The following is a 22543-nucleotide window of genomic DNA, read 5'->3' as shown; positions in this document are numbered from 1 at the left end:
TGGATATGATTTTGTATGACTTTGGCACACATGCATTTTAGTTACAGTATCATTGCCCAACAAGATGATAAAAATATCCTGTAAAATTGACCAGTTAATCTGGTTCTTCTGCCTTCATCCAACAGTCAAGGTGTAACTACATTTTTCCACGTTTAATGAAGTGCCCAACCTTGTCTGTCTTTATCTCTGAGCATGTGTACAACTTAAGACTATCTTATTTATTGTAAGTTGAACGAACAGCATACTTCAGTGTAGGTCTGCAATGATTATTTATTATTAATTGTTTACTAAATGAAACGTCAACAATATGGATAATCGATTAATTGGTTTGATTGTTTTTTTAAGAATTAAAACACGTTTTCTGATTTTTCAGCTTCTTAAATGTCAATATTCCCTGGTTTGTTTGGTCCATATAACAAATAAATCATTAAAACTGGATCATTTTAGTGAATGGACCAAACAAGTGTGAAATATTAATTATGGAAATGATCGTTAGTTGCAGCCCTACGTCAGTGTAGTCATACAGAATCTATTACACAAGGTGTGCACTGGTGTCACTTTGAATTTCCATCACTCTTTTTTCCTCATCCAGCATCAGCACCAATAGCATCCCATCATCCTCCTTGTGCCCCCTCGATCACCCCAACAGGGCTGTTTCCATGGCAACAGCAAAATCTGCTCCAGGCCTGGTTCACAACATCTCTGTCTCTCTGCTTTTCTCTCCTCAGCTTGTTTTCCTCCGTGCAGCCATAGTCAAGCTCCGGGCTGCTGCATATTTTAGTTGGAGGAGCTTGTTTGTTTTTGCTCTGTATTGTTCCTTCCTGGATGCAAGATGGAGGAGGACAGATGGTTTTAGTTCAGGTTTATGATGCTTCTCTACATTGTCCATCATGTATTTCTTCTGCTTCTGCACACAAACAAGTCCACAGCATGAGGTGACCACACTATCATTGTCCGGCAGTGCAGAAAGATGCAGAGCACCAGTCTCTCCTCGCTATCACCACATATGTAAACCTGCACACTCCTCCCCTCCCCATCTCCGCTCACTGGAAAGAAAGAGAGTGATAGAGAGAGAAGGATTCAGAGAGAAAACGTGCAAGTGGCGGAGCAGTCGCCATTAGACTAAAGCCGAGAGAAAGAGTCAGACCTCTGGAAGCTGTGTTGTTAGCCACTCGGCTAAAGGGCACCACACCGTATAAGGTATGGTATAACAGGTGATAGAGCAGGTCGTTATAATGTGGCAGGCGCTGTTTGTGTTAGCAGAGCGCTGGCATTGCAACAAGGCTGAGTATTTCTGTAGAAGGGCTGCTGGGAAAAGTGAGCGAATGTCACTAAGATATTGAAGTTATATGTGTTACGTAGTCTTCATTTATTTAAACCATTATGTATTTGATTCAACCAAAATTTGTCACAAGCTTAGCTGTATCTGGTGCACACCCATGTCTTTACCGCATGCAGCAGCAGCACTAGCAGCAATTTAGCTGTGTTCTTAGTTCAGTTGTTCCTGTCTTGCTCGGCTTTCTTCCATGTTTCTGTGTCTCTGCCCTTGCATCAGGCAGGTTGCCAGGCAGGAACGGCATGTGTGCGTGTAGATGTACGTATGGTATGTGCAGGTTTGTCCAGCAGCCTGCGATGACTCAGTGTGACAGAAGGTGATTATTTTGAGCATCTGTAGGGTAAAGGTGCTGCTTTCACTGCAGCGTGTTTTTTCACATTTCATGCCACATCATGAAACAAGTTTATGAGAATGCAAGCAGTTTCCCTGTCACTTGGCTCCTCCCTTTCTGTGTCTTCCTCTTGTACACAGCATCATCCTCTTCTCTCATCTGTTTTCCTCCATGCTCCGTCTTCACAGTTGTTCCCTCCCTTACCTTAAACTAGCTGAGTTGCTAGGCTGGAGAAATCCTTGCTGAATAACATCTTTCAGCCTCCCCTTCCTTACCCTCTCCCTCCCTGCAATTCCTCCCTGTTGGTGGTGTCAGAACAGAGGTGAAAAACAGCACAGCTACCTGGACATTTTCCCAACACACTAACTGCTTAGAGGTCACAGTTTCTCCACTTCTCCCACTGTCTGACTCGGATTTTCTCGCCCACCCTGTCATTACTGTTCTGGTGTGCAAAGTGTTTTTCTTGTTCTGCTGCATGTAGAATCTAATCTCCACATAAATGTCATGAAACATTATTTTCTCACTGTATTTTCATTGGGTATTATGCCATCTAATTTTTATAACTCTCTCTGTTGTCCCTCTATGTCGTACTCTCCCTTTTCAACCGAGGTTTAAACCTCCGTTTATGCTTTGGGGTAAGTGAGAGGAGGCCCATTCATTTTTCATGACACCTTGTGCCCGTAGATGAATAAAACAACGCGACTGCATTCACATTGTGACCTTCTCACTTGTCGCATGACACCTGGTTGGCCAAGACTGTGGTTACCATCCTACACATTTGTTTTTTTTTCCTTTTTCCATCCCCTGTATACTGTTCGTGGTCCAGTGTAGCCCTTTTCACCCACACCTTTACATTCTCATTGATCTTTAACCCTCAAACAAGTGTTTGTGTCTCATCTCATGTTAAATATACAAATGCTGTGGACAACACGAGCACCTGGAAGATCACAGTTATTAGTGGTAATAGGTGGGAGGAGGCAGTCCATCAGGTGTATGGACAGCTCACTGCAACGCACACACATACACGGGATATCACACATAGGCCCTTTGCCTGTGTCCAGACCTGCTCTCTGAATTCCCCTGGCTCAATTTATCTCACGCCCTCAGTTTCCTGTTTCATGAGCTGCTGTGCAAGAGACCCTTGATCCACAACAACTAGCCTTCATACACACTATCAACACACATGCACACGGTGTCTTTTTATTATTATAATATATTAATGTCTGACTTCAGTCTACAGGTCACAGGTATGATGAATCCCTGTGGACTATCCATTTGGTCTTTAAATAACATTTCTATTCATGTTTACCTTTGTAGCTATTTTTGTGTTCTCAAATTCTGCCAATTAAAGATAAGACAAATGCATAAAAATACAACCTGCACAAGCCTTTGATTTAGAGAGCTATGCTCCTAATCCATCAATGTCACATAGCAGCTGGGTCTGAATTGCTCTGTTCATGGCGCTGGCATGATTGGACTGAAGCTCAGGGCGAGAGGTGATCATGCCCTTGATGTCTGAAAACTGGCAGTTGTAGTGTTGAATATCACAGCTTGATGTACAGCTGTTAATCTAATAAACAAGCCATTGACTGTCACGTAGATGACTGTAGTTTCAGCAGTGGGACAGTTTTAATCTTCACATTTTCTTCTTTATTTCCTCTTCCTCCAGGCACCATGGATCTATCAGCGCCTGCTCCAGTGTTAACCCTCCTCCACTGACCTCACCTCCTTTCCTCCGTCCTCTTCCTTTCCCTCTTTCATCTGCCCCTCTTCCTCCTCAACCCATCCCCTCAATACCCCCACGTCTGTGAGCCAGGGTTACCACACAGCCTCTGCTACGTCATGGCAGGAGAGAAAGGGCCAACTAAGCGAAGCGCCATGGACATCAAGCGCCTGGCGAGCCTCATCCAGAGAGGAACAGGCCGCTTGCTGGTGATCGACAGTAGAACCTTTTCTGAGTACAATGCTTCACATGTGCAAGGCGCGATCAACGTCTGTTGCTCCAAGCTGGTGAAGAGGCGACTGCAGCAGGACAAGGTGTCTGTTACTGAGCTGCTGCAACCTAATGGCAAAGTGAAGGTAAGTTAAAGCTCAGCATACAGGTGATGCTCTGTGATGTGCTAGGACGTAATGCCCTGTTCATGGATTTATCTACTGTATTGTATGGCAGGATTGAGAGAGTGCATGTGGCTGGAGCTTCAGAGTTTTGCACTCCAACCACTGTGTTCAAGGGAAAGATACAATTTGACTTCAAAAATACATCAGTGCCAAGCTGAATTTGGGATTTAGAGAAACCTAGCATGTCCTCATGTAAATGAGGGTGGAAAACTGGGATATTTATAGAATGAGTTAGCATAACGTGGCTTGTTTTAGCAGAATCAGCATAGGAGCACAAAATATGGAGAGGTGACTGCTTTTGACAAAATACCTTGCTTCTAAGGTTATTATATATTTTTTTAAAGTCTAAAATCATATCCTTATCTGGATCAGCACCAAAATCTATTAATTTCTTCCTTGGACCATAGCCTACGTCTTCAGAAAACTTAATCCAAATCCTTCTTTAAGTTGTTGAATTATGCTTGGAACGTTGCCAAAAACATTGTCGGTGGTAACAAATGAACAAAGTGACATTCAGGAGTTTGTTGGGCATTTTGGATTGTAAAGTTTCAGACACCAGCGCCCCAGTCAGCAGGTGCGTGCTGCTGCTGCTGCCCTCTAACATCTCCATCTCTCTGTGAGCATTTCCAACAGCCTGATGCATGCACCACTTGGGGTGGGTCAAAATATGGATTTGGTGATATATCGCCGACTTTCTTTGTGCAATACTATAATCGATATGCCATGGCAAATATCAATATTTTAAATAACAAATTAAGGCGCTCTAAAGTAAACAGTCCCTGGCAGTTTTACCGTGGCCGCGGCACTACTGGTGATATATCACTATATGATTGTCTTGCAATATATTGATCATCACAGATTCCTTGTATCGTGATATTATTGGTATCTTGGACCATGTTTTGCCACTGTGGTTCTGAATTGAGCTTCTCTGGCCCCTTCCTGCAACACATCAGTGGGGGCTATATTTGGCGGGCAGGCCAGCTTACTGTAGGTTTGTTGCTTATCAGTGGCCCTGAAATTGGATCCTGTCATTTTCCATGACTTCTCCTCTGAATATGACAGCCTTTTTTCCACAGCTTGTCCACCTGTGGTATGCTGACTCCTGTATTTTTAGTCACTGTGTGAAACTGAAGGAACTCTGAGAAGAGAAACCCAAGTGCAGGGTGTGGATGGGGGGTTTGAGACCGCGTATGAGATGTGTTTTGTGCCCTCATGTAGTTTGTGTGTGCACAAGATATCACCCAACATTTTCACATGACTAGACGAACACGGCAGCAACAGAACTGCAGTGTTTCCTCCTCCTGGCTGCACACATTCACCAAATTATTTTTAGGCATTTGGTTTATGTTGAACCTTTAACCACGGCACACCTAGTGCAATAAAAATCTGTTGATGACACACACTAGTTGATGACACACAGCAGGTGAAATCTTTTTCATAGGTGTGACACTGTGGGTTTGAATGGCAGTCTATGTAATGCTACAGCTTTTTGTTTTTGTTGTTTACTTCCTGGTTGCCAGGAGCGGGTTGGAGCATCCGACTTGACAGTGAGTTATTACCTGCCGTATAGATACTGTATCAGTCCCAGAGTAGTAGCTGAAATACTGACTCTCTCTTTCCATCTGGTTCACAGCGAGAGAACTTTAATCACACAAAAACACGCCTTGTCCGTCAAATGGCCAATAAATTTATATTATTGCTGTAGATTATTGCTTTGCCACTGCTGTTGGATTATGGTTAATAGATGGAGGTAACTGACATTTTCCACATGGTCAGATGGTAAAATGGATGAGAACTGTGGATTTTTGTTAGTTTCTCAAGTCAAATGACCTCAAGTGCAGCTAATAGCGTCTGTATAATTGGTATATTGGCTGAAAGTCACCATGCATCTGCTGTTTCTCATAGACTCTGTTATTACAATTAGTTTTAATACACCTTTATTGCAGGGGCTTCTGGCTGTCAAACCCACATGCCATTATTCTCACACAAAACTTACCACTTTAGCTGGTGTAAAAACCTTGTGTCAGAGGATTCTGAGTTACATTTACCTGGATACAAGGCCCTGTTGAAAATGTGAGTCACCTCAACCAGTACATTCAGTTCAGCATAAAATGGTTTTACGATGGGCTCTGATGATGCATGAACTACTGTTGACTGCTGAGAGATTTAGACAAGGAAAAACGCATTAAGAGAAATCCTGGAGTTTGAATAAAAAGATGTTTCAAGCGTTTCATTATTACAGTCAATACTGTAAATGTGAGTGTGTCTCTGTGCTGAGTCTGCTGGGTTCCTCTCTGTGTGGAGGCCCTGTGGTTGGCAGATCTCACACTGTGGCACCCTGTGGAGACATGCTTCCTCCTGATTTCTCTCACTTTCAGTCTCATGACAGCTCACTCTTCCTTTACCATTTATTCTTTTTTTTGTACTCTCCTTTTCCTCTGTGCGCCTGGTGCCCTGTGGCAGCCTTGTTATTATCCATTTCCCACCCCCAGTAAAGAGGATAAGGCCTGCGATTAATGCTAGGCTGGATAAAGCTGGAACTAGCTGGGTGAGAGGGGAGGGCCCAACGGACTCAGACTCTTTTGTTATTGGCTAAGCATGACATCATCCCTTTTGTGTGGCCACTGGCAGGCCGCAGGCTAGGCACGTGCAGACAGGCTGTGTGGTGTTAAAGCCCGCTCCTAGCTAACCCCTTAGACACACACACACACATGCACGGACACACACACACACACCACATCGTCTCTACCCCCCACATAGCTGTGAGCATCGCCAAGAGCTGTCTCAGTCAGCCAAGACAGCAAAGGACACCATTGTGGCTCTTTGTTGGGGAAGTGAATGCAGGAAGTAGGAGAGCAGTTCTGTGGGTATTCATGGATGGGCTGCTGCCTCCCACCTCATATCTCATTGAACACTAATAGCCTGCATCCCCCAAGGTGCTGCACTCACCCTCTTTCATAGAAGTGTCAGTTAACTCAGCTGAATGAACATCCATGACCAGCACCAAAGCCATCAATGTGGTGCCCTTTTTTCTTCTCCCTTTCACATTACATCTCTCCATAACCTCTTTATTAATGCTGTCTACTCATATAGGTCAGTCAGAGACAGCTGGGTACAATGGGTTGAGTGGTAATGGACCTCTGATGGTAAATGGATGGTGCAGGCTTAGTTGGCCTTCCTCATGCCTTTTCTGACAGGCAGCAGTGCAGGTGGCTGTTTTCTTGGTTTAAGCCTGGCTAATCCCTGCTGCTGTGACGGGGACAGTCTGCCAGGCAGGCCTGACAGATGGACCAGAGGTTTTCACTACAAGCAGTCAGTCTGGGGAAGCACCCTAGATCCTGCCTCCAGACTTGGAGTCCAGACCTCAGCTGAATGGAGACCCCGAGTAGTAGAGTGAAGCCCAGACTACTCGGAGGACACAATTAGAGCCAGAAATTCACCGGATGGCCATACTGACCCAAATAAATGGATTTGGCATCATCCAGATGTGACCTATCTCTTGTGTTTTCACTCAGCATCCTTTTTAAGTTTAGTGATTCTGCAAACTGCTACAAAAACTGTTAAGCACACAGTACACAGAGCCAAAATTAAATAAATGAATGTAGCGGTGAAATAAGTAGTCAAGAAATCAATATGCTGACTGACAGAAAAGTGATGTACCGGTAGGGTACAACAAACCCTGCAACAAACCAGCACAAAGACTCCGAAGCTGTTAAATTAGGGTAACAATCCTGGATAGTTCCGTTTAAACGTTACACACTACAGGTTTAATGGATAATAGGTCAGTTCATAATTGCATCAAGCTCTGTAGTGTCCCGCCTGTGTGATAGAAGTAGTACTTAGTCATTTAATTTGTCATGCATTGGTACAGTAAGGTATTCCACCAGTAATTATACTCTAGTTAGGCTTAAAGTGTGATAAATTATTAATGAGCAGTTTAAGTCTAGTGTTGTGTAGTGGTAACGGCTACCAGGAAGATGACGATGGGTCTATGATCTTGTCTGCGATCTTGGTAGGAATAGATTAGTCTCCCACTGCACAGCACAGGTTTGGTTGATGACACATCCTATGAAGGGGGTTTTCTGTAACAATGATGTACATGATGGGAAATTTGTGGAGTGTTGACACAATGACATTGCCTGATATTGTCAGATTTAGGGTAAAGACACACCTTGGTGGAAAACGTTTGAAACGCTGTACACGTTTTTTATTAGTCCATTGTTGTGAATGCAGAAGTTTCCAGTAATTACGTTGCACTATTTCAAAATTAAGGACAGCACGTGGGGGTTTCATGTGTCATCTGCCTTGACAGTAGCAGCCAAGCTGGGAACTCAGTGACTCACATGGATTGTTTGCGAGATTACCCTGAGGGCCAAACTTTGGGAATTTTTTGTGTTTCATTCACATTTTTCCTTTTGCCGAGTACAAACAAAGTCAGAGTAGCTGGTGGGGATTTGTTTCTGCAGAGCAGGATATGTCCTGTGTTTGGTTTAATGAGGTCATGGCATGAATCATTGTTTGCTTTAAAGATCCTTCTGTTTGATACAGACACACACTCATATTCTGTGTATACTTCTAGACATAACCCATACTGCAGTCTGGAGTGGGAGTAGCATGTATGTCAAGTATTTTCAAGAGGAAAACCCTAACCCCAAGATGAATGATTTACAAATAAAATAATGTTGATTTTCATTTTATGAATAGTGAGGAGGGTGCTATAACCGGATCTACAGCATACATGTGCTCTTACTATGCAACAGTTTAGTTCATGTGCGTTTAATGAGGACAGACAAAACTGCACAGTATACAAGTAAAGGCATTACTTGCTTCCAGATCTGAATGTGTAACCTATGAGGGCCCTGGTGTGTAAATATGCATGTCAAAGGTCCTCTGCCAGTCAGGGGTGAAAGGCAGTGACCAGATCAGGTGACCGCATCTCTGAAATGATCAGTGATGACACGCACCAAGGCATCGGGGACTTTCACCACCGTGTCACATTTTCACATCCTTGTCTTAAACCCCCCCAAACACACGGCTGTGATACTGTACTTTCTGCTGATAGTCTTCATTCCTTAACTTGCAAACTTCGTCCTCAACGTATTGCTAAACCTGTAACGTAACGCTAAACCCTATTTCGTATTTGGTCCTCCTAAGGATATGAGTACAGGAACTTCATGACATACATCGCACCTACTGAAGTATGCATGGAAGTGGCAGCTGTCAGTGCCAGTCAGTGACATCATCTGTCCCTGAGGTGGTGTCTTTACAGTGGAGAGTCATATATGTCACACTCTATGTGTGTTCACCGGCGAGGAGAGGTCACTGCCGTGTTGCAGCAGGTCCTCTGTGAGAATGTTATGTACTACATGTTGTAAACGCTTCTCTCTTGTGTTTGCTCTCAGGCTCGGTGCAGCTTTATATTCTCATTCTGAGCTGAAAACACTTTTTGTACTATGCTTGACTTCGTTTTATTGTGGGAAATCCCAGAGAGGACACTGTGAGAGGACCATGACTGTGCTTCATGATTGTGGGTGAATGTGTGTGTAAGTGTGTGAGTGCTGATATTGTGTCAAAGGACAGTTTACGCATAAACAAACACTCTGTCCCGCTCAGCACATGACCTCGTCACTGGTCAGTAGCACTGCTGAGGTCAGGGAAATCCTTGGTTTACCCTGTTTTACCCTACGAGTGCTAGTGTGCTACCACACATCCACAGATGCCTTTTTTTTGTGGACCAGGACTATTTGAGTATTTAGACTCATCAACATTTTGATTCAGTACAGTATGGTACGCAATTATGCGCATTTTTCATACCAAAATAACCTCTCCATACATTTGAGTTCCATACAGTTTTTGGCACACTTCTTAGGGTACCATACACAGTGGTAAGGCTCCTAAAGGGTTGAACTAGACACTCTGCAGTCCTCGATTTGTCGACAGAGAATCATTACTTCCGTGTGACAGCAGGGAGAAACAGCAGTGTTTTCCCCTTCAGCCTGCAGCCTTCTCTGCAGCAAAGTTTGTCTTGCGATAAACATCCACATGCCCAGAAGAAACAACAGGAAATGCTGGATGTCCTCCATTGTTGTTGCCCTTTGTTTACTGTTGCGTTGTACATCTTTGAGGAATTTATTGGCAAGATACGCTGTGTGGCACTGGTATGATTTCACACTATTTAAATAGCTGGTGCACATTACGTAAATAGCTACATAATGTACATATCTTGGCCACTCACACCACACAGTGGAAACACAAGTCAGATCAGAGTGCTCCATTCCAAACCACACCATGATGAGCTGAGCTCTACTGTGCTGTTTGGTGGGAACGAGGCTAGTAAGGCCAAGTTTTGACTTGCAGATGTTGCATGAAGTTAGTTAGGGAGATGGAGAGATCTCTTGTGCAACATCTTCTTTGTTTAAAATAGCAGTACTCTCCCTCCTTGCATTCTCCTCCTCCCTTCTATCCCCTTCTCTAAAGCTGATCTTCCCTCTTTGTGAATCTACCTCTTGATCCTAGTTCTTCCTCTCCTTACTCTCTTCTCCCTTCATTTTTCCTATTCATTCATGTGTTTCTCTCCATTCTCTCTCCCATCTCTCTGTCTTTCTTTCTGCTAGGGGCATGCCTTGTTAACCTGCAATGTGCATGCGTCAGAGCACCTGGACCAGTACAGTAGTAACAGTAGTGATGCTGTAGCACTGCAGAGGGATGGCAGCCTGCTGCTGCTCTGCTCCTCTGCTCCGCTGCTGCTGCCGCTCAGCCATTTTTAATAATCAGCTGATTACTATTTAATTAATTGACATATTATTATGTATCTGTCTTTACACATTTGTGTTCTGAGATACTTGATATTTGCTGCTAGATGATTTTCTCGGCAAAAGTTAGGGCATTATATTTGTCATATTGTGTATGCAGATTGAAGATACAGTGTTAGGTTAAGCAATTATGTGTATCATTTGTTGTTGTGAAACTATTATGTTTTCTCAAATACAGGGAAATAAGAAGCTTTTACAAAGATCGACGTCCCCACAGAAAAGAAACATATCGGTCATCCTCTAAAAAAATCTCTTCAGCTCACATGTTTGAATTTTGTGAGATAAGCTAAAACACTAAATTAGTCTCTAGGTTCATAATGGATTGCGTGAACCATAGTGATGGAATAGTACTTTAATTGAGTTCAGTGTATTCTTTTCAGCTGGATTTTACTGTAATGTAACATCAGCATCACATCATAAAACCCCTATACACGTAACTTCAATACTCGTCAGGATGTACAGAGAGACAATAATTCAGTTTCACATACACTGCACATAACATGTAACTTTTTAAATTGCTCAGCAGGCATAAATGACTCATTGTCTTGCTGAACCTGAACACATCACCCACTGTTTCTCCGACCGTGAGTAACTGACTGATTAACTCTTCTATTTTTACTGTAGCACTCTTTTTTTTTTCTTTTCTTTTTTTTTGTCCTGTCTACACTCCAGAAGTGAAACTTACTGCACTGTGCAGCTGACGGATACGACACAAGGGTGTGTTCTGTGTGGTGTGTCCATTTGTACGTGCAGTCTTTAATCCTCGCACTCGGACATCGAGCTCCCAAATTAGTTCTGATCCCATTAGGATTATTGGCCAAAATTATCCAGGGTCAGTAAAGATGGAGGGTGTGGAGGATTTAAAAACAAAGGAGACATGAAGATGAAAAAGGAATTACTGGGATTGGCATGTAAAGTAAGAAAACATGAGGTAAACATTTAGTGTATTTAACACTGACTTAGATACCTACACACAGGTTACAGATTTTAAAATGCAGTGTTTTTTTTCAAAACACCATATATTTTAATGTGATTTAAACATTTAAATAATAATTTGGAGTACTTTATTTTATCTACAAATGTGTAAATTACCACAGCTGTAAGGGGCTAAAAAATTTAAATGGACATTGAAGGCGCTTGAATTTGAACCTTGATTTGAGTGATATTCAACAAAGGTCCCCTGTTAATAATGAAATATTAGTGGTGACCCCTTTTTAAGTGTTTCCATGACAAACATTTGATCCACGATGCTGCAGATCAGAATTTTTGCCTCTTCTTTTCATGCTGCCATGTCAGTTATAGTGTTTGACACAGGTCAGTACTGCTAATCTGGGTTTCATTGGATCAGATCTAACCAGACTTCAGAGACTAACATTGTCTGAATCACCTGCATGGCTGTCGGCCAAGATGCTTCATTACACCTGCTCTTTAAGCACAAGCATAATCAGGCACACTCATTGTACACTGTGTCTCTTGGTATACCATGTGCTATCGTACCTGTATTCTGCTCAACATACAGAGCATGGAAAAAGGGCTTGGAGTGCAGTTTTGCCTTGAAGCTAAATAGTTGTTCCATGGCACATTTTAGATGAGCATGGTTTTTGAGGTAAACAAAGACATTTTCTCATCTACTATTTTCCTTCAGCACCTGCCTCTCATCCCCCTGCAGGTTTTTCTTTTTTCCTTTTTTTCCCTTCTCATCCCTCTTGCATCTCGTCTCCATCTTTCCCTGCCCCTCTACTCCACTACCCCCACCCTCTCTTCCCATTCCTCCCTCCCTATCGCTTGCCTTCCATCCTCCTCCCCCTCTCCTCTCCTGTCCAGTGGCGGTTCAATGATGCAGTGATTCATAGCTGCAGTAGGCGCTGCCTGATGGTCATGTGACCAAAGCCTGCCTGACAACATGGCGAACAACACACACGAGCCCACTTGGCGTGTTTGCGTGTGCACCATCACATGCTCACACTCTCTTGCAAACACACACACACACACACAATGCACTGGCGCATGCTCATATCTTCTCATCCGTCTCACAATCTGACATGAACGACATCATGCTCATGCGTTGATGGATACCAACTCCCATACAGTGTAGCCAGCCTTGATTTGATTGTTGCCTACTATTACAACAAACTGGCTTCTTTGCTGTATCCGTATAGCATAAACTGAAGTCACAGTTGCATGGTGCGACACACAGTGCTCATGCATTATTCATAATTCCATCCTCTAAACTTACTCTAGTTCCTCGTGCGTACTGTTGCAGTCACTGACGTTGACAGAGCCAGTGTTTATCCTGAAAACTCTCAGTCTTCTGTTGCTAAGTTTGTCTTCTCTTCCTTGTTACGACTTCCTGGCCTCATGTAGATAAAGAGAAAAAATATGAAAATATGTTCCGCTTCTCTGGTCCAAAAAGGAAATAATTTGAACTGTATGCATCACACTGACCTTAAGCTTCAAGTTTTTAGAATTGTGTGCATAGTTCGTTCTGTGTGCATAAAATGAGAAAACCCCTATTTAACTCTGTCTTCCTCATTGTTGCTAAAAGTGTGACATTTTCCACTGTGCTATTATTGACTAATTACACAAGTATGTTCTCTTCCTTGTACAGGTGGAGCTGGGAAGGAAGCAGGAAGTGGTGGTTTATGACCAGAGTTCCAAAGAAGCGGCGCATCTTTCCAAAGATGGCTTTGTGCACATTCTCATGGGAAAGTTGGAGAGCACCTTCCACAAAGTGTCCCTGCTCACCGGTATGTTTCAGTCAATATCAGCTTTGTTGTCCTCAAGGGATGGTTTGTTATGAAGTTAGCAGTACAATGAAAGCAGCACAATAAAAACAGATACAACTCTACATGAACGAGGACATAGGACAAAAGATACACACAACACAACCAAACTTTGAAACTCAAAACAGTGATTGAACATGGAGCAAAGGAAGTAGATGTGAGAGTGTGTGCAGCACGGGTGTGAATGTGGCGAGCTGATGCCCCTCTTATTTTCCTTTGCTTTTTTTACACCCTTTTTTATCCTTTATTGAACCACAGGAATGAGTGTACCACCCCTTGCCAGTGCTGATTTGCTGGAGGACTTCTTTGTCATGGCACAGTTTGGTCAGCAGGTGTCACCAGCGAGCTCAACAAAGTCACTTGAGAGCACAACAAAGCGTTCGTCTTGTTGTCACAGTATACTCTTTTAGTTTTTAGCTGGCTGTAGACAGACTTTCACTGTCTCACAGGTATAGTGATGGAGACAGGGAGAAGTATAAAAGTATAAAATCATGCTGCCTGAATACATAGCCTGTCTGACAACTCTTTGATGTTTAAGCTTCCCTGGAGTCTTTCTCGTATGCAGCATCATGAAAGAAAGCTGAGGCTTAACTTCAATCCTCTGCCCTTATTTACCACACGTATTATCCTGTCATAGTGTCCACTAAGCGCACTAAGACTTATAGTTGAGCCCCATCAAGACTGTTAATAGCCTTGTTGAGTTAATAACGTGTCGACTGCGGCGATTTCGGGAATGACATTACACACACATTCACCAGCAGAGGCTTATGAATACATCCCAAAAGTGTCAGTGCAGAAAGGAGAGCATAATCTGCTGCAGTCAGGATTGGATATAAGATGACAGTGAGGTGTGCTGCTCGGGCAAATCCGCGCTCTCCTCTCTGCGTCCCCACATCGTCACATTCTTCTTCTCCATCTCTCAGCTCTTTCACTCCCCTGGGGGATTAGTACTTTTTCATGAGTCATTCATAGATGCTCAGGATTGCCTCAAAGTACCCAGGCTCCGCAATTAGTTGCCGTCACAGAGATGTTCTGAACACATGTTCATGCTCTGGCACACCCACACATACTGTATGCACACACAGGCATGTCACACATTCTCATTATCTGCACAAAAAAAACCCCAGCCTTGCTTTTTTTGATCATTTATGTTTATCATACCCTTCTTAGTGAAAGACCCTTTGTCAGCGATTACCTCGTTTCCCTCTTTATCAGTCTCCTCCACTTGCTCCCACTACATTTGTGAAGAAAAAAAGAGGAGTCTTTTTTTTCCTTCCATTTCTGTCCCCGCTTTTCTGCTGTTTCCACGACAACAGTGGCAGAGAATATTCCCCAGAAGGTGTCAGCCAATGGCATTGGCTGTTGTTTGGGTTGTTGTATTATTAGGGTCAGTGGAGCTAGCAGCCAGAGTCTGTACATAGCTGATACTTTATCGCATGCAGATGGACAGCATAGCATGTGCATGTTTGCATGCATGCATTCGGACATCATAACATCAAGTGGATTAGTGCTGCAGTATCTGTGTGTGAGTCAAAGGATGCTGCAGCATTTTTATAAGAGAGAAGTAGCAGCATTGGCTGGAATTTCAGTTGCATCTCAAATAAATTTGTATTAATAGGATAGACAAGATCAATTATTGTCCAAAGAGAGGAAATAATACCAGTGAGGCAAGTCTGAGTTGTGACGACAGGTCACTAGAAAAGTGTTGTTCAGTAACACAAGAGTAAAGCATGACACTTCTGGATTTCCTTCATTGACAACATGTTTTCTTTCTTTTTTTTGTCTGGATTCAGGTGATAGACTTATGTGCCTTTCCTTTTTCAAACAGCCTTTAATTAAGGTTCCTGTTGGTATATGGCAGTCTTATTTCACTGCTGCAATTTCTGGAAATTCTGGATTATTTCTTTTTTTGAAGTGTCATAATTTTAAATATTTTGGGGTTTTACACTATTATTTGAGCAACGATATAATCCAGATACTATATGTATTGGTAAGTGTCACTGTTTTCTCACCATGTCCATTTTCCCTTTGGTTTTCGTTGCCTTCCCCTGCATTTCTGACCTAAATTGGCTCTTAAGCATTCTTCGTGTTTCACAAGACATAAAATTGCAAACAATAATCCCCCTATCTCCCTTATCTCTTTCCTTATCTTCTCTTCCCTTCATCCTCTGCTCCCCCCTCCCCTTCCACTACCACCCTCTTTTCCACCTCTCCTCCCACGGCCTCTTCTGAGCCTCTGATTTATGGTGCTAATAATTCCTGCAATGACTTCATATCTGTCTGATGACTTATTTTCATCCTCGTGCATACGGACCACACACACATGCGTGCTGCACACACACACACTCACACACAGTACACACAGCAACATTACTACAACTCAAGTGGGGATAAAATGGGAGGAAAGGAACGGAGGGAGGGTCAGATAGAGAGGAGAGAAGAAAAGAATCCATAAATGGGATGCACACTTTGAATGAGAGAATAATTACTCTGTCTTTTTACTTTTTTTGAGACTTGCCCAGAGTTGTGTGCATAGTCTTGCAGATGCACACATTTCTAACATGGGTTTATATTTCTCACGTTTTAAAGCTGCCTTAAACCACGGACAAATAATTGATCCATTCACTGATTATCAATACTCAGACTCCGAGAGCACAATACTTCCTACATGTAGATGATGTCATAGAGCGAGCAGTGTCCCAATAGTGCCATTGTGTTTGTGAATGAGACAAATAATCCTGGTAGCGAATGACTCTCCCTCTATGTCTAGTTTCAGCTATATATTCACTCCGGATATGGAAGCTGACGTTACTTGAATAAATGCATGTTAATGTGTGGATTATGCATGTATGCTTGTATACATGTATTGTATTGTTTATATTGTTTCTTGTTGAAAGTGTGTGTATGTGTGTGTGAGAGAAATATGCCTCTCAGAGGACTGTTGTTGTTGTTTTTTTGTTTTTTTTTAAACCACAGCAATGATCTCACTGAATTGGAGCTCAGGCTGATGTGTCTTGCCTTTTTCAGAGTTGAGACGTTTTGCGTGTGTGTTTGTCTCTTTCTCTCTCCCCCTCTCTCTCTCTTTCTGTGTGTGTGTGTGTGTGTGTGTTTAGTAGAGGAGGAAAACATGGCTCGGTCGGAGCCAGCTGCCTCCCCAGTGGGTCTAAAGTTTGCGTGTTTCCCACCAATCTGCAGCACACAGCCAAACCAAAGACAGCACTGTCTGTTTACGTGCAGCTAGGTGGCATGTTAGCTGGTGCCAACTGTGTAGCTTTGTCATGCATCGCTTCGGTTCTCTCATTGTTGTGGAGATAGTTATGACAAAATATGAAGGATAAAAATAGTGGGGGAAAAAAGGGCGAGAGGCGGTGATGATGAGTGTAAAAGGATCTCATGACCTGAATATGAAGAGAGAGTTGCATAATAGTTTCAATTGGATGGGAGGTGGGGATAAAAATAATAGAGTGTTTTATTCATAGCTCACGCATTTTATCGAAAATACAGTGAAACATAACGTTTCAAAATCAGGAAAGTAAACAAATGGGAAAAAGTATAAGGTGCTTGCAAGAAAGTGTATGCTTTCAGAGTTTGTCGACTCCTAATCTTTTCCTAGCTCCATCTGTCAGTACTTGTTTACAGGATTACTGAAGCATTACACCAGTAGGTCAAAATGGAAAAAAAGGAACAAATGAGGAAATGAGTGATATGAGGGTTGAAAGCATGGAGGGCAACACATACAGATCATTTTAACCCGAGTTACAGAAAAGCTTTTATAATTCATTTGTGTTCATTATGTTCAAATGTATCTCATTGTGAGTGGAATAAAAATGATATTTGGATTTTCAATTTATTATTTACAGACCTATTGATTAATCAGTTGATAACAAGAAATCTTTAAAAATCATTAAAATAAAAAAATAATGCAGTTGTTTTCTCAAACATGCACCTTTGGAAATAATTGTATGTACAGTGGTGAAGAGACTTCACTTTAAATTGAAGGTAAATTGTATTATTTTGTTATAATATTTGGATTAAAATAACGATGATCAACTGTTATTCCACACAACTTGACTTGTGTGTGGAATGTAAGTGGGACACATTTTTATTTTCGCAGGTTAGCATGCTCCCGCTCTCAACTGAAGAGTGAACATTCTAACTCATCAGCTCAGTCCTAAGCACACAGGACGAGACATGACGATGACACACTGATGACAGCTATTAGGAGATGAAAGGTGCCTCCTTCACATTTAATTTTACTCGTGCTCGCTTTCTCACAAGTACACACACACACTGGAGCTGCAGTGTTCCCCCGGGCTTTGATTAGGGTTAGGGTGTGACTGTACCAACAGAAGGACAAAGGTCAATCCAGTTATGTGCAATTCTGTACTACAGCTCATATGTGTGTGTGCATTTGTTACCTCTGGACGACCTTTTTGGGCATAAACACTGACCTTGTCAGGACCAACAGTTGAACGTCATGAAACTAGTTTTTAAAATTTTAATTGTGGTTAGGTTAAGATTAGGGTTAGGCATTAACGGTTAAGGGTAGGGGAAAAGCTTTGTTTAGGCAATGTGTGCGTGCGTGCGTGTGTGTGTGTGTGTGTGCATGCGTGTGTGCATCAGAAAGAAGCTGAAGAGGTGAGGTAATCGTGGGAGACCGAATCTCACAATGCAGTCGTTCACTGAGACATTCCACTGAGCTGCATAAGGAGGTCTGTTTGAGTGAGTGAGTGTTTGTGTGTCTGTGTGTGTGCATGCCTGCATGAATATGTGCATATGAAGTAGTGCGTGCATGACACGCATGAGGTAATGTTCGAAAGTGCATAAGGGAGAAAAAGAAAATACAAAACAGAAGGAGGAGGAGAGCTATTGAGATGAGGTAATACCGCTGATTTGTGTGTGCATGTGTCATTCACAGTGTGTGTGTGTGTGTGGTCGAAGAGCTTGTTCAGTGCGACACAACGTAATGCCTTCATCTTCATCAGCTTCCACACAGCAGAAAGTCCTTGCTTTTTTGGTTTCCTCTTCTTGAGAAGCCCAGCAGGAAGTCTCTACAGTGACAAACACATGCATGCGCATGCACCGGTCCTTCTAGAGCTGGATATACAATAAATATGAATTCCTGTCGATGTAAGTGTGATCAGGTTAACATGATCGATCACGCTCTGTAAACAGTGTATGAGTCACATGTGTTTGCCATTTCTCTGCCTCCAGGTGTGTTGTTTTAGCCACAGTGCAGGTCAGAGAGACTACTCATTGATTGCAGTTGTGCGCCTGAGGTCCTGATTCTCCATTCATCCAGCGTCTTCTCCTCCTTCGTATTTCAACCTTTTAACCTGCCCTCTCTGCACCTCCTTGCCCCCTTTTCCCTCCTCCCCATCCCCTTCCATCCTTCCATCTGACCTCTCACTCTCCATTACGCTGAGGGGAGCTCCAGCAGATCAATGATTTCATTGAGAAGGAGCCGGTGGTGCCATTAGGAGGTGAGCTCACCTTCCCAGGGGAGATCTCACTCATTATTCTCAATGACCTCGCCTTTTGTCCATCCCTCCTTACATTGCTCCCTCAGACCCTTTTACCACCCCCAACACACACACACACACACACTTAGTTCTCTTCAGTTTCACGGTGCTGAGAACAGAGCTCTATTTTTAGGCCCAGACTACTGCGGTCGTCACATCTGGCGCCAGTGGCCTTGGTGCTCTCACCCTGGCTTGCAGATACATAAACACATGCACGCATACACACACACACACACACACACTGGCCCCACCCCAGTCAACACTGAGGGAGCACAAAGGTCAAAGAAAATGGCCTACAAAAATATCTATGACATCACCTTGGTTCTCTGAGAAGTGCTGCAGACTTTGAGAAGCCTGGGTGCTACACTGTGTGACATAATGATCTGTTTTCTGCAAACAGTCACCGTGCAGGTATGTGATGAGCTGCTCTTTTAGCCACACACCTTGATGAGGCAGTGTGTGAATGCTCAAACATGCAGACACAGTCCAGCAAGTGAGCAAATGCATACCCATATGTTCAGATTCACACACACAATATGTTAACAGAGCCCAGAGGCGGCCTGTACCGAGTTGCATTTTATGTAACAATGTTCTTATTCTGCCAGTGTTCTCACCCCCTTCCCCCCCATTGGTTTCACTGGCCTCACATGATGAGCTTGATGTCATTTTTCCCTTCTTTCCCTGTGTGTGCGTGTGTGCTTGTTCTCGTATTTGTTGCCTCTTTAGGAACCTTTAATGGCTTGTCAGGACCGGTAGTCCTCAAGGAGACCAAAACTTGGTCCAAATAAGTTTAAAACTTAGATTTGCATTCTGGTTAGGTTTGGCATTAACTGTTTATGGTCAGTGTTCGGGATAAAGCTTTTTTTGTAGGCTGTCCAAATTAAAGGAAACAGTGTCCTGAGAAGAATAGCTGCGCAAACGTGCGTGTGTGTGAGAGTGTGTTTTGTGTGTGCATGTCTGTTTATGTGAGCCGTTGCCAGATGTTTTCAGCATGATGTGATTTCACTGCTCTGCTCGCCTCCTGCTCCTCTTTTTCTTGCTGAATGTAAGACGACACACTCGCACAGCACAGCACAGACAGACAGACAGACATGCGTGGTATTTAAGCTTAAATGCACCAAAAATAAAGTGGGAATGCATTTCTGTTAATTTGCGGTATTGTATAAACACAGTACAGCATGTTATCTTATGTCCTTAAACACATAAGATGTAAACTTTTACCATAATCTAAGTGATCCACGTCGTCTTAGGGCCTGTGCGCAACAAAAACAACTTTAGGAGAATCTGCAAAAGTTTTGTATCATCTAGGCTTTTTAATCCACACTTAACTGTTTTGGGACTTCTAAAATACCATTTTTGAAAAATGGGATTGAGAGTGAAAAAATCTCAAAACATCACCCTTGCATTTTTGTGTATATGGAAAACAATGATGTCATTGTCACTCTCTTTTCCCTCTTGATTTTGCTGTCACTATCTGTGTTGTTGTCATCTTCTTCTTGTGTTCAATTCGCTTTATGTTTAACTTTTATTTTCCTTCTTTAGTCCACCTGGCTTGGTATGATTGTTATGCATTGTTATGTATACTTATTCAAATGAAGATTTTTATTGACGTTTGTACACAGTGCACATGCTTACCGTCTCTTCCAGTTGTGGTGTATTTTTTATGACAGCGTTGCAGCAGCCGCGTACAGCCCTGGCATATGTACAGCATAGTTAAGAGTAGTTTGGCAGATTTCATATGGATGAGGACATTTTTTGAAAATAATGCTGTGTTTGCAAAGAAAATCAGGTGTTGGCAATAGGACATAGTTTCCTGAAAATGCTCTTGTGTGGCATTATCATAGTTTCAGACAAACAATCATGACATGATAAAGGAAATTTGAAGTGTGGGCCTTAGACTCAATTTAGACACATATGCACGATAACTTTCTCTTTTTCTCGATGCAGTTTTATCATAAGTCACTGTTGAGGAATCCTGTGGGACAGAGCTCATACCATGTTGCCCTAAATACTTAAACCATAGTTGTTTAAGCTGCTGTGTGTATACAGTGCATTCACAGTGCATACCTTCTGGCTCCTGCTGCTTTAGAAATGTATCTAGATGCCTCCTGAAGATCCCAAACCCTTCTCTGTCACGCATTCATCCTGGATGGAATAAAAATAGTTTGTTTAAACTGTTACCCAGGCAGTGTCAACACATCAGGTCAACAGGAGCTGAGACAGAACAGCATGCTAAGTCAGGCGGGGTTTTTCCCCCTCTATGCTACGCCCCCATCAGCACCTCATAAGTCGAACCTCACAGTGAATTTAGGCCAAGAGTGCTTTAGTTTGGCTGCTGTGCCATCAGTTTACCGCAGCAGCATTTATCCTGTTGTCTCTGACACACATGTGCAGTGGAAATTTCCAAATACAGAAGGAAAGAGAAAAAAGTAGCCTAACAATTACGCTAATTCTACACAGATTTGGCCTGCATCCACCACATTCCATTAATGCTCGGACTGCCCACTGCCACTCCTGTCATACCGTCATTTGCTGGAACAATGGTGGATTCCTGTTTATCACTGAGCTGTCTTTGATGCACTTTATCTCTGGCATACCGTAGCGCTGCTTCCTTAGTGACTTATTTGGTTGCCATGTTTTTTTCTTTCTCCTGTTGTAATCTGATTTAGACTGCACCACCACCACCAAGTGGATGAGGTTGTGTTTCTTGGCAACTACTTAAAGTGTGTGACAGTATGAGGAAAATCTATTTAATGTGAAGTTTGCTAATTATCTTCCAAAAAAAGACGCAGGGATTTTCTTTTCCCCGGCTCAGTGGCAGTAGGCTGGACTCGTTGCCTGAAGCAGAGCAATAACTTTTAATCTTCGAAAGTTGAACACTTTTCTCTGGTATGTACACAGACTTGCACACAGAGGTCTTATTACCGAAAGTATATGCCGACCGCTGTTTCCTGATAAAGGCGGGAGATTCTTTCCATTGCTATGACAACAGGCTACTTTTGGATTTCCAGGCAGGCTCAAGGCCCAAGATCGCAGTTTGTGATCATTCCTGATCTTTCAGATATCAAGTTTCCATCTTCACACACACACTAACACAAACACTCTCAGAATCTCTCATACACAAGCAGATACACACATGCACAGATGAAGGATTACACAGAGGCCACTTCCCTATTTGTTGTGTAACTATTTCCTGTTTCTGTTGAAGAACCATCAGTGCTCCCTGGGGTGAACGGGGGGAGACGCCTTGGGAACTCAGCATGTGTGTATATATGTGTGTATGTGTTGTCAAAAAAATGCTTTTAACTTAAACAAAAAATGCTCGGGTGACCCACAGCCAGCTTTGAACATAAGTTAAAAGCATCAATGAAGGCGTTGGCAGGGCGCACACAGAAACAGCTTTTCCAGTTCCTCTCACGACATCACGTCATGCCTTCTCTATTGTTCTACTGGAGTGATGTCACTGTTGGGCTCTGGATGTGACACACTCACACACACAAACACACTCACACACACACACACTCAGTCCCAAGGGCCTAGAATGGCAGGAAAGCTGATCCTGACCACCAGTGTTGCCAAAACCACTGTCACATTGTCCTATATGTATTTAAGTATGAAGGACACACCTTACTTCTGCAGAA

At 42.8% G+C, this 22543-nt stretch overlaps 1 protein-coding gene across 3 annotated transcripts in view; it reads left to right on the top strand.

Annotated features, from left to right (window-relative positions):
- The window catches only part of dusp8a (dual specificity phosphatase 8a), a 43368-nt gene that overhangs the window by 2768 nt on the left and 18057 nt on the right, over positions 1 to 22543 (top strand). For 2 of the 3 annotated variants that reach the window (XM_044018955.1, XM_044018953.1), the window contains exons 2-3: positions 3337 to 3746; positions 13206 to 13344. In XM_044018955.1, coding sequence (XP_043874890.1) covers positions 3510 to 3746; positions 13206 to 13344 — 376 coding nt within the window. In that variant the 5' untranslated portion in view covers positions 3337 to 3509. Of the gene's footprint in view, positions 1 to 1225; positions 2303 to 3336; positions 3747 to 13205; positions 13345 to 22543 lie in introns of those variants that run through there. The other variant, XM_044018954.1, reaches the window with a different exon arrangement.

This window comes from Solea senegalensis, unplaced genomic scaffold, assembly GCF_019176455.1.
Source record: "Solea senegalensis isolate Sse05_10M unplaced genomic scaffold, IFAPA_SoseM_1 scf7180000017798, whole genome shotgun sequence".
Lineage (NCBI taxonomy): Eukaryota > Metazoa > Chordata > Actinopteri > Pleuronectiformes > Soleidae > Solea > Solea senegalensis.
Note: the sequence above shows the minus strand (reverse complement) of the source record. Positions and strands in the feature narration are given on the sequence as shown.